Genomic DNA, 11,334 nt, shown 5'->3' with positions numbered 1-11,334 from the left:
ATTTGATTTAGGGGAGCAGGTGCCCCCTGCCCCCCTCCCCCTTCGGCTATGCCCATGGGTTCATTGCAAAAGAGGATGAGTCATGCAAACAGGAACTAAGTACAAACCATCTCTGGTGCACTGGGCATTTTTAATAGACTATTTGTGGACCTTATAGGAGGTACTGGCAGGTACACTCCTGCCTGGGGACACCACCCTTGATGTACCTCATCCAGATTTCCTTGGCAAAAGGGTGGGATAAACATGTCACTCGTAACGGCTGTTTTCCAGCACTGCAGAATATAATCCACAACAAAACCCACCATGGGAGCCTTATAGCTGCTTCACGCACATTTTGAGAGGCAGGGGTGCAATTGGTAATTTGAAACTTGGGATTTACAGGGCATGGGGGGATCTCTTTGTATAGCTCAGCTGTGGGGAGCCTTTGGCTGTACTGCTGTCCTTCAACTATAACTCCGACCAGCCCCAGCAAGCAAGGCTTACCTGGGAGTCTTAGTTCAGCAACACCCAGGGCCTTGCAGAGCCAGGAGAGGCCAGGGCCAGGTAGATAATGTGCCCCCCTTTTTTTACCCTGGGGATAACTGAAGTCTTCTAAATAAGTATGTATATAAATAATTTTCACAAAAGTTATGCTGACAAATAATTTTATTTCAAGGTTTGAACCATATCTGCATATAAAGACAAAATGGAAAATATAGATAAATATGCTGACCCCCTTTGGAATGGGAGGCCCGGGCCAAGTGGCCCATTTGCGCGCCCCCCCCCCCCGTCTGGGCCTGGCAACACCCAGAGGGTCAAAGGCTGCCCACAACGTCTTCTACAGGGGATCATATTCATTGGATCGCTTATTTCAAATTTGTGGGGAGCCAGCCCTGCTGGAACGGGCCCCGGACATCAGCCCCAGCACCAATTTGTCTCCCTGCTCTTGTTTAATATCTATATCGGTCGCAGGGGAGGCAGGCCCAAAGCAAACAGAGGGGGCAGCTGCCCACTAGGCCCTACTGCCGCGTTAAATTGCGACACCAGCGGCGTGCCCCGTCCCCGTTGTGTCACCATCACCTCGCTGGACCTCCCGGGCTCTGCCCCGCCGAGCTTCCACGAGGCGCCTGTCCCGCTCCCGCCGCGCCTGCGCCGGGCGAAGAAGAATGCCCAAAGTTTGGAGCGCCCCGTGTTCGGCTACCCCTGGCCGCGCGCCGTTCTCATGGCAACCGAGCTCGAGCGATAAACACTCCGGCGGGAGCCTATGAGAGGGAAGTTCCTCGGCACGCGCAGCTCAGCAGGGGGGCGGCGGCCGCCGCTTTCCCCCCTTTTTAACGCCTGGGAGAGGAGACACCTGCGCGCATTCCCTTCGGCGGCAGCGGAGCGGCAGGTTCGCTTCCCGCGGAGGAGCCGCGTCGGGAGACCCGCTTCTTTGCCTCGGCCCGGTGTGGGGAGTGGGGTCCCGCCGCGCAAATGGGGTGCTCCAGCAGCGCTCAGACCCAGGTCAAGGACTGCAGCCGGCCGGCTCCCAAGTCTCCGGACGCCAACGGGCTGCAGAAATGCGGTGAGCGCCCCTTAGGCTCCCTGCTGCTGCTGCTACCAATTCTCCTTTAAAAACAAGTTTCTATCCAGCCCTTACAAAATTGCTGCTGCTGCTCTGGCAAGCGGAGCAGGCAAGGGACGCGGGCTCAGCACACTTGGGGGGGGGGGAGCGTTTAAAACACCTGTAGTAATTAATGGTAAAAGCAGCACCTAATTTAATCCCCGCTTGATATTCGCTCCCTTTGTAATATTGGGAGTTACGTGGCAGTGAAACTTTTATTATATGTTCCGCTCAGTCGAGGGTTCGCGCGTCGTGCATCAAAGGAAGCCTCTCGAGCCGCAATACGTTTGTAAGGAAGGGGCAGAAATGTGGTTTTCCCCTCAGGGGGCTACATTTCCCAGCACCCGTAGCAAACCGCAGTTCCCGGGATCCTGTGTGTTTGAAATATACGGTGTGTTAAGGTTTTTTTGTGTTTTTTTAAGGTGTCGCAATATTCTTTTTGTAGCAAGAGGCGCTCAGTTTATAATAGAGTTGAATCTGGTGCGGGGAGCGAAGAAGGATTCAAAACCGTTTGGAGCGGTATTATTGTTAGGGTCGCCCCACCTGTTCTTTTCCTGTTGTTTTGGGGTGGGAATTCTGCTTTTCTCGAGCCTATATAACAAGGTGCATTGCTCAAGTTCTGTTTCCTTCTGTACATCCATTAAAGAGGCGGGTACAGTCTTCCTTTGATTATCCTTTCTGCATTCCTTGCTATCTTCAGATGGGAAGATACTTTTAACCTCTAGTCCATAATCTGTAAGGTAGTATTCCCTACTAGTCCTACCTAGAGAAGACTCATGGAAAATAATGAACATGGCTAATTAATTTCAGGTCCATTAATTTCAGTGGGTTTATTCCGAGGAAACAATTAGTTGAATAGAACCCTAAATTTGCTCCCTCTTTTCTTGCCTACCCCCATGCCTCCATTTTACTTTCTCTGTGGTTAATGGAGGTAAGTAAAAGAATCAAAAGTTGCGGTGGGGAGAGCCCACTTCCCACCTTAGTTTATCTTGGCTTGTTCTAGTGCTAAAATTGCCATTCTGGCAATATTCATCCTGATCCGCAGGAACTAGTGCATTTAATTTTACTTCTAAATAAGCAATTATAGGGCTGTGGGCCTATTTTGTAACTACCGATAAACTGCATATGGCTGTGTCATTGTTATGTAAGTTTGGCAGATATTTTGTTTTAATAACCTAGTCTACCAGCCTGTGTTAAACTGGACTGCTAAGAGTTAAGAGGCATTAACTCTCCAGTATAAATTATAACCAGGCTTCAAAAAAAAGCTGTGCTGAAACTCCGCATAACTTGCCTGAGAATAAGTTGTGTATAGATTTGCATATAAACAAATAGTGTTTACACCTAAGGCACACTGAAGTATATTGTTTGGGTTATTATTCTGTGTATACTTCCCTGTGAGCAAACCTCAGTTAACATGTTAGGACCTACTTTTAAGTAAACATACCTACGGTACTTGGTTACACTTGCAAAAAGGTTCTCAGGCTTTCATAGTTTGTAGATAGTGCGCTACAGTCATTTTTCTTCTCTCAATAAAGCTTTTTAAAAGTATATATTTCTTAATCAGACTTTTAACTTATCTGGTACTCCTTGATAAAATGCCACATGAAAAGGTTATGTCTAAATTTTTGTTTTAATGTCCAGTAACATAATACAGTACAGCCTTGGCATTGTGAAAACTGACCTAGGAATAAACAGCTTTTCATATTTCTGTTTGAGTCCAGATTTTGTGTGTAGTATAAACGTTTATGATAAAAGTATTTGCTTCGTTTCTAAATTGGATGCTCTGATCTATCCTGGATGAAGTGGCTTGTCTGATTCCATTGCGTTATAAAATGATGCCACAGGAGACTGAAATGTGACACAAACTCTACTAAACAATGCAATTCCTTACAACTGGTCTAAAAATTTACTGTGGTTAACTTCTGAGCTTGACAGCCATTATATGCTGGCCTTGAAGGCAGTGTAGAAACTGTGACTGGTCCAGAATGGGGTGACTTTGTTTGTGGTTTGGGGGCTGCAAGTCAGGGAGATATTATGCTGATTTTGTGAGAAATCCACTACAGTATTCTCCAGTTTGTGGACTACATTCAATGTGTGAATAAACGACAAATGGACAAAGGCAAAGCTATAGTATAAAATTAAAAATCTAACACGTCAAAAAGAGCAAAAATAATCCTGGGGGAAATATCAACCCCATGGTTAAAGTTGAAATTATTTCCCTTGGGCATTTTGGACAAATGTGTAAATTAGTTACACATATGGCAAAATCTTAATGAGGCCTTCCTCTTCTTTTTAAAGGATTTACACATCTACGTAGTGGAAGGTAAGGAGGCCACTGAATATATAAAGGCATGTAACTAATTCTGCTGTACTCTTGGTGAGATCATTTTACCAGGAAACAAACATGTCATTCTGCAGTTATAAGCTTTTTCCTGAGTTCCCTTAAGGCTTCTTCACTCAAAACAGTTTTTGTAGGATGGTTTAATAAGTTAACTTGTCAAAATTAATTTGGGTGGGACACTGTGCTCATCATTACCATTCATACTTGTTGGGGTGGGTAAGGGACATAAACATCTACACATACCTCTGCTTTCAGGCTACAACATGAACACTCTGCCTTTTTGCTTCTAAGCATCAGAACTAAATGACTTGACATGTTCATTCAATAATTTGTGAAATAGCTGCTATCATCAGATGCAAGATACCTGTGGAGGAAGGGTTATGCTTTGCCTTATGTCTATATTGTTGAAGGCCTGGTCCACTTGTATTGGCTGCAGTAAAAGAACAGTAGTTATTGTGCAATAAATGACAATTATTCACATATGGAAGGAGACCAGTAAAAGTACTTGGTTTAGAGTGGGGTTACTCCTACTAACTTTAGTACTGGGGCAGGTTTTATGCACCCCTCTGTTTTGTCCGAATTTAGAACTGGATGGGACAATTGAGCCACTCTCTGTTTTGAATTTCTTATAGTGCATTCTACATGTTTCATTAGAAGTTATAGCTAACATGCATACTGATAATCACACTATCAGAAAAGAAAAAGTAGCCCTAGAGTTGCTTCTGGTGGTGTAGTTGCCACTCCTAGAAATTACTCTTTCAGATATGCTTTGATATGGGTGGCATCAAGTTTACAGAAGAACAGTTGATTGTATGGATAAATGGGATAGATAGATAGATAGATAGATAGATAACCTGTAGATTTGCTCTCAGTAATAATTTGTGTTCTTCTTTTCAATTTGCTTCATCGACATTCCCAAATTAGAGGACAACTTGCCCATCGCAGTCGAAAATGAAACTGTTTCTGATCAGACCAAACTTGGGGTAATGGAAGAAGTAGAGCTGGGCTCAGATGGAGCAAAACTAAGCAAGGGTGTTGCTGAAGAGGAAGCAGATGTTTTGATCCCTGGAATGACCAACTGTGCCCTTTCTACCTGTCAAAGAGTCGACCCCGAAGGCACAGAGCCTCAACCCGTGGCGCCGGAAGAGAAGTTCAGCAAAAGTTTGCCTGTCGCCCTTTTAGAAGCCGGTGAGCCTCGACCTGTGATACCAGCCGAAGAGGTTGGTGAGCCTCAAGCTGCCACAGAAACTGCCAACACTTTGCCTCCGGAAACTGTACAGGACAGTCAGCCTGATCCTGTTGAATCAGCAGAGACAGGCACAGCTGAGCCTGCAACTGAGGAAATTGTTAGGAGTCTTGTAACGGAAATTGTGAAGGAGCTGCAAGAGGATGAAGAACAACAGACTGAGGGTAATAAATTGTGCTATTTCAGACTGAGAAGGCCAAGTTCTGACCTGTATGCAGATTCCACCGATTGTAATGAATTTTTTTGCATGCAGGTACATGAGGGCAAAAATCTTGCCCTGTGGGTTTGGGTTGTATGTAGCTTTGACAAATAATTAGACTAAAAGGGGTCCCTCTGAATAACTGAGGTCAGTGCCACCAATTGTTGCCTTGTTTTGTTTCCTTGTGCTCCCATTTCATATACTTAGTTTCCTCCTCCGCCCCCAGCAATTATTTATGCTAGGTGAGATGCTAACACGAGAGTGGGTGGTGCATTCTTTGGTGCATATTGCCAGAAGACAAATGGCACAAAGGCGACTGTACTTTGATTTGGTAATGGATCTGAACATTCTGACATCAAAGTAACTTGTTTCTCTTTTATTTTATTTATTTATTAGATTTGTATACCGCCCTTCATCCAGAGATCACAGGGCGGTTTACAATTTTTTGCTAAATTCCAAATCAGTCCAGTCAAAATTATTGCGATGTGTATAATAGTTAACCAAAAATACAGCACTATTATTGGTTTCAGTCTGCTTGTGAGGTAATAGTATTTATTTAGAATTGCTTTGCTGCATTACATCAAGTGTTTATCTTGTCCATTATCAGTCTCCCATCACACCAGGAAAATTCCCCTTTGAGATGCTGTTTGGCTGTGGCCTTTGGTAGCTGTAGGTATTCTGCATCTGAACATATCAAGAGTTATACCTAGTGCTGAGTGGCTATTAGCTATGATAGCCATTTCCCATGACGAATCTTTTCTGTACCACTTTTATGGTACGTGCAGCAGGACTTCTGCAAAATGCAGGCTGTAGGAAACAAGGTAGTATTCATTTACTGAATGGTTTGAAAAACATCAAAATCGCTTAATGCATGGGTGAATGGAAATTCTGTTTACATGGATGTACATGTCTTGACACGTGGAATGCTGACAGATGAAAACCATATAATCTTTTGAATGAAGTTTAGTAATACAACTTAAGTTACTTATTTCACCAACAACTTTTCTAAAAGTACACAGAGGACAATGGTAGGTACACTTTGATGTGGCAAATACATTTATATCAGCTGGCAAGTGCTGCATGTCTCCTGTGCTTTCAACTATTTCTTCTTTGATGTTATAAAGAACACCCATAGCATCAGTGGGGGCTGTTTCATTAGCACAAATGGAGCATTGCCCCACCAGCTTCAGGCAGGTGCCACCTGCCTGCCGCCTTGCCATCAGCCCCAGGGATAGCTTGTCAGTCTAAAGTTTGCCCTTTATAATAACTCTGCGAGAAGGAAGAGGATGGGGACAAAGCAGGAATTAATTGGTTTTGCCTGTCATTGGCTCCACCTACTTTTGGTCTCTCTTGTCTTCCATTCTACCAGTTCCAAAGGGTGCCAGCCACCAGTGCAGAACCTGCTAGGGCACTCAATACTCTTTCAGTGTTCCCTGGCTTGATCTCTATGGTTACTGTTCCAGGTGAGACAGGAGAAAAGAAGGAAACTGAGATGCACCGTGATGCAGTAAGTGAGGGCTCTGAAACAAAAGAAGAAGAAATGGGAGAAGCTACGGCAGCAACAGAGATAGGTATGTTGATGGAGGAGCAAAGGGCTAATATATTAGAAGTTTAAAATGCTGTATTCGTATTCATAACCTTACATTGGCACGTCCTGGATGCTGCCTGCATTATTTAAATAAAAAAGGTAAAGGTACCCCTGCCCGTACAGGCCAGTCTTGACAGACTCTAGGGTTGTGTGCCCATCTCACTCAAGAGGCTGGGGGCCAGCACTGTCCGAAGACACTTCCGGGTCACGTGGCCAGCGTGACATCGCTGCTCTGGCGAGCCAGAGCCACACACGGAAACGCCGTTTACCTTCCCGCTAGTAAGCGGTCCCTATTTATCTACTTGCACCCGAAAGTGCTTTCGAACTGCTAGGTTGGCAGGCGCTGGGACCGAACAACGGGAGCGCACCCCGCCACAGGGATTCGAACCGCCGACCTTTCGATCGGCAAGCCCTAGGCGCTGAGGCTTTAACCCACAGCGCCACCCGCGTCCTATTATTTAAATAGAGGTATGTAAACAGTGTCCTGCAGGTAATTGCTTGTTTTTAAATCTGCCTAGGTTGTGTAGATGGGGGAATCTATAGTCCTCCAAATGTTGAACTTTGACTTACTTCTGCCGCTAGCCAATCCGAGCAGTGGCCAAAGATTATGGGAACTGTAGCCTCACAATACAGTGGTACCTCGGGTTAAGAACTTAATTTGTTGCAGAGGTCTGTTCTTAACCTGAAACTGTTCTTAACCTGAGGTACCACTTTAGCTAATGAGGCCTCCCGCTGCTGCCACACAATTTCTGTTCTCATCCTGAAGCAAAGTTCTTAACCCAAGGTACTATTTCTGGATTAGCAGAGTCTGTAACCTGAGGTACCACTATATCTGGAGAAAACCAGGTTCCTCATCCCTGGTCTGTGTGTCTAGGTCTGCTATAACCTCATCTAGAGGTTGTCAGCTTTTGTTTAAAAATGGCAGTAGGAACATGGGATGATGCCTTCTCCAAATGAGTTCCTGCCATGTCTTGGAAGGAAATTCCCATTAACGCAGCCAGCATGACCAATGGTCATCAATGATGGGAGCTGCTGGAGGGCAGCAGGTTGGGGAAGGTAGAGCCTCTCTGTCTTCCACTTACCTCCTACAACCCCCTTGGAAAGCCCTCACTTCAGCTGGGTTCACTTCTGTCATAATTGCACAGCTGTAGAGAAAAGTCCTTTGAGGAGGGGTCAGACTGTAAGGAAGCAAGCAGCAGGGCACTTGTGTGAACCCTCTTGCTGTCAAAATTGGACTACCACTACCTGCTTTCATCCACTTTGGCCCCAAGCCATTTGAAGCAGATAAGCTAGTTAAAAATAGACTTGGAAAAGATGCACATGTAGGAAATGAGAAGCTTAATTATACACATTTAATTCCATAGTTACTATTTGCCAAACACATTCTGATGATGATCAGATTGCTACCATGGCTCTGGGATTTCCCATTCTCGGATTTCTGTTATAATAGGTGAGGAATGGGTAGGCTTCAGAAGCTCACTCACTGGACAAAACAAAGTACAGGTTTTGACTAGAGACAAAAGAACAAATGAAAAGGCAGGCAAAAGGGTTCATCGCTCAGGCCAGATCTAACATTACAGCACTTTAATTTCCCTCAATCTTAATTGATGGTGGAGATGTCCTTTCTGTGAAACTGAAGGCCCCCTACTGCTTTGGAAACCAGGGTCTGCAATTAAAAGCTCATCATAGCACCCAGGAGAAATGCTTGATATAATTAGTGGAATTTCTTATAGTGGGAAGAGGAATTGCCTGTGCATAAATATACCCATGAAAAGATAGCTGTGTTTTGTCTTCCTAGCTCTCTCTCTCACACACATATATATATCTAGTAACTTGCTGTTTTGAGTCGTGCAGAATTACAAATAAGAAATAGCTGGAATCCTCCCCTCTCCCGCGTTGCTCACTCTTTGCAAACTCAAATTACCAGTGTCAAGATTTCTTTTCTTTAATTGAATCTGCTTTCTCAAATCAATTTGAAGCAAAAGATGACTCAACAAGTGTGAACTTTAAATGGTTTATCATATGGCGACATTTTGCATCAGGTAGCCCTAGTACTGGTCAACAGAGGCTCAGGCGGCTTTGTCTTGTTTTACGGACCTTTCTGTACATGCTCCTTTCAATCCTCCAGTGTGCCAAGCACTCCCATTTGGCTTTTGTTTAGCTGCTGTGTGATGCTGGAAGTCAATACAGTATGTATTTACGGACCAGGGTGGGGAAGCTCAGGCCTTGGAGATGTTCCCAGGCCATACCTCTCTTCAGCCATGTTTTGTACCACCCTCAAGTATTTTTTGCCTTGCTGGAACGTGTCCTTCAACTGTAATAAAAACTACTTGCTAGCCTGGATTGAGGATAGAAAGGAGTATACAAGCATGTGCAGAAAGTAGCCTATTGTACAAAGGTAAAATTTATATTGTTTGCTCTGACTACTTCTGCTTCTGTCCTGGCCTGGCATGTGCCCCCTGCCCCTAGTTGCCCAGAAGGGAATGCAGCCATCAGGCTGAAAAAGGTTCTCCGACCTTTATAAATTTAATATCCAATTATTTCCAGTAAAGAAAGGATCACCATTTTCATCAGATCTGATTCTTCCCAATAATCCACTTTAAGCTTTACTGCCTTACTTGCATTGTTCTGACATGCTAAATATAAGCAGCAGAAGCTTCTTCATATGATTCATACAGATGACTTCCTTTCAAAGAACTGTTCCTAGAATATATTTGTCTGAAAGTCATTGCTACTTTTAAAATTTTATGTTTTGTTTTTGTTTTATATTGCAGAAGCTACAAATAATGAAGAGTGACTCGTGGCTTCTGCCTGGACTTCATCTTCGGCTGCTCAAATAATATTAGCACTGTGATTTTTGGTATAATCTGGTTTTTTATAGAAGCTTGTATGGACTTGTCACTTCTGAGCACTAGGGAAGAAACCATTTTAATGATTTTATTTTGGGAAGTCAAGTTGCCAAGACACTGAGGAATTGCAATGTGTTAACCTTTCATGTTTGCCATAGAGTGCCTTCTGTAAACTTCCATTTAAGTGAAATCATGTGTTGCAAATCAAGAACTTCATCTACTGTATTTCAGTTTAAAAAAAAAAAAAATTGCTAGGGTAAGCTGTATTGACACCATAAATTGTAGAACTGGGTGCATGGAGATTCTCCAAGCGCTAGATATGAAAGTGTCTGAGCATGGTTAGGTTCTAGTAATAATGTTGCAGCCATGAGGTTTTTTTTAACTCTACCAGTACAACTCTTAAGTGAATTTTGTTACATAAAACAAGTATGGATATTGGAGCGTAATATTGCTGCTTTGGTTCAATCTGGAAAGATGCATCAATTCATGCCTTGTTTTTTAAAACTAATGAAGGTAGTCACTGCAATCCAGCACTCAGGGGATGAGAGCTAGCATGTAATTATGGCACTTTGAAAGCACTTTGAAAGCACAGGATAACTGTTGTCACCTGTTGACAAAACAAGCAATTCTGTACACTCTAGTAAGAAATTACTGATAAGCACAACAGCAACATACACTGTTACTGCATTGTGGTGGTAGCACTTCTGTTAAAATGAAAATGTTAAATTTTAAATCTGTAAAATTCTAATCAATTCCTGAAAACACACACTAAAGTAAAAGTATAAACCAAATGAATTGCTGCCTCTAGTGTGTAATTATGTGTACTTCTAGAACACTTTATAGATTTCCCCCCAAAGTGTATATGAATTCTATTTGCCTTTATAAACCTGTTATTTGATAGTAATTATGAAAAGTGAACCCTTCAGTCTTTTTCAAAGAGAAACGTTGAAGTGCAAATCTTATAGCTGAGAGAAAATAATTTCACATAAAAAGCAAGAACTTTGCAGACGTTTAGTGTGAATCTATTGTTTGCATATTTTTGAGAAGTTGGGTAAACTTGAGCAGAGCTGATCTTCACCCACCTTATGTCTGAACCAGGAAACCTTTATTTTATGCCGGGGTATACTTTGATAATGGTTGGGATTTGTGCCTCATGTAGTCTATAAAATGGTAATTTTAACACTGAAATAAAGCATTTATGGAATGTCTGCATGAAAACTAATTCTCTATTCTAATATCGATAGGCTTATGTATTGTTTCACATCTTTACCTTCGGAAACGAAAACCACTTGCAATACATTTCCTTTTGTAAGGACCATATAACTTAAATGCTATCAGTGTCCATGACTTGATGGATAACTTATTTTTGAGAGGTATTAGCATGGTAAGTCCTGCTGTTCCTATACTAGGATGCTCCTGAAACTCTGCTGGAGTTTGCAATCAGTATCACTTTTATTGGTTTGGGAAGTAGTCTGCTCTGTGTACTTGTTATGCACCATGGAATAGCAATTGACAAGCTTTACTCCTTT

The 11,334-nt window shown here is 43.0% G+C and overlaps 1 protein-coding gene and 1 long non-coding RNA gene across 2 annotated transcripts; one reads left to right on the top strand and one right to left on the bottom strand.

Moving 5' to 3' along the window:
* Positions 1-1,168: 1,168 nt before the first annotated feature.
* On the top strand, positions 1,169-11,013 carry ERICH5 (glutamate rich 5). Its single transcript, XM_083451425.1, has 4 exons — positions 1,169-1,543; positions 4,848-5,333; positions 6,832-6,939; positions 9,731-11,013. The coding sequence occupies exons 1-4, from the start codon at positions 1,453-1,455 to the stop codon at positions 9,751-9,753; spliced, it is 708 nt and encodes a 235-aa protein (XP_083307551.1). The 5' UTR covers positions 1,169-1,452; the 3' UTR covers positions 9,754-11,013.
* LOC310682572 lies at positions 5,904-6,815 on the bottom strand. Its single transcript, XR_014514009.1, has 2 exons — positions 6,707-6,815; positions 5,904-6,175 (listed from the first exon to the last, which is right to left on the bottom strand). It is a non-coding gene; the product is annotated as an uncharacterized lncRNA (long non-coding RNA).
* Positions 11,014-11,334: the final 321 nt, after the last annotated feature.

This window comes from Podarcis tiliguerta (assembly GCF_965153285.1).
Source record: "Podarcis tiliguerta genome assembly, chromosome: 7".
NCBI lineage: Eukaryota > Metazoa > Chordata > Lepidosauria > Squamata > Lacertidae > Podarcis > Podarcis tiliguerta.
Note: the sequence above shows the minus strand (reverse complement) of the source record. Positions and strands in the feature narration are given on the sequence as shown.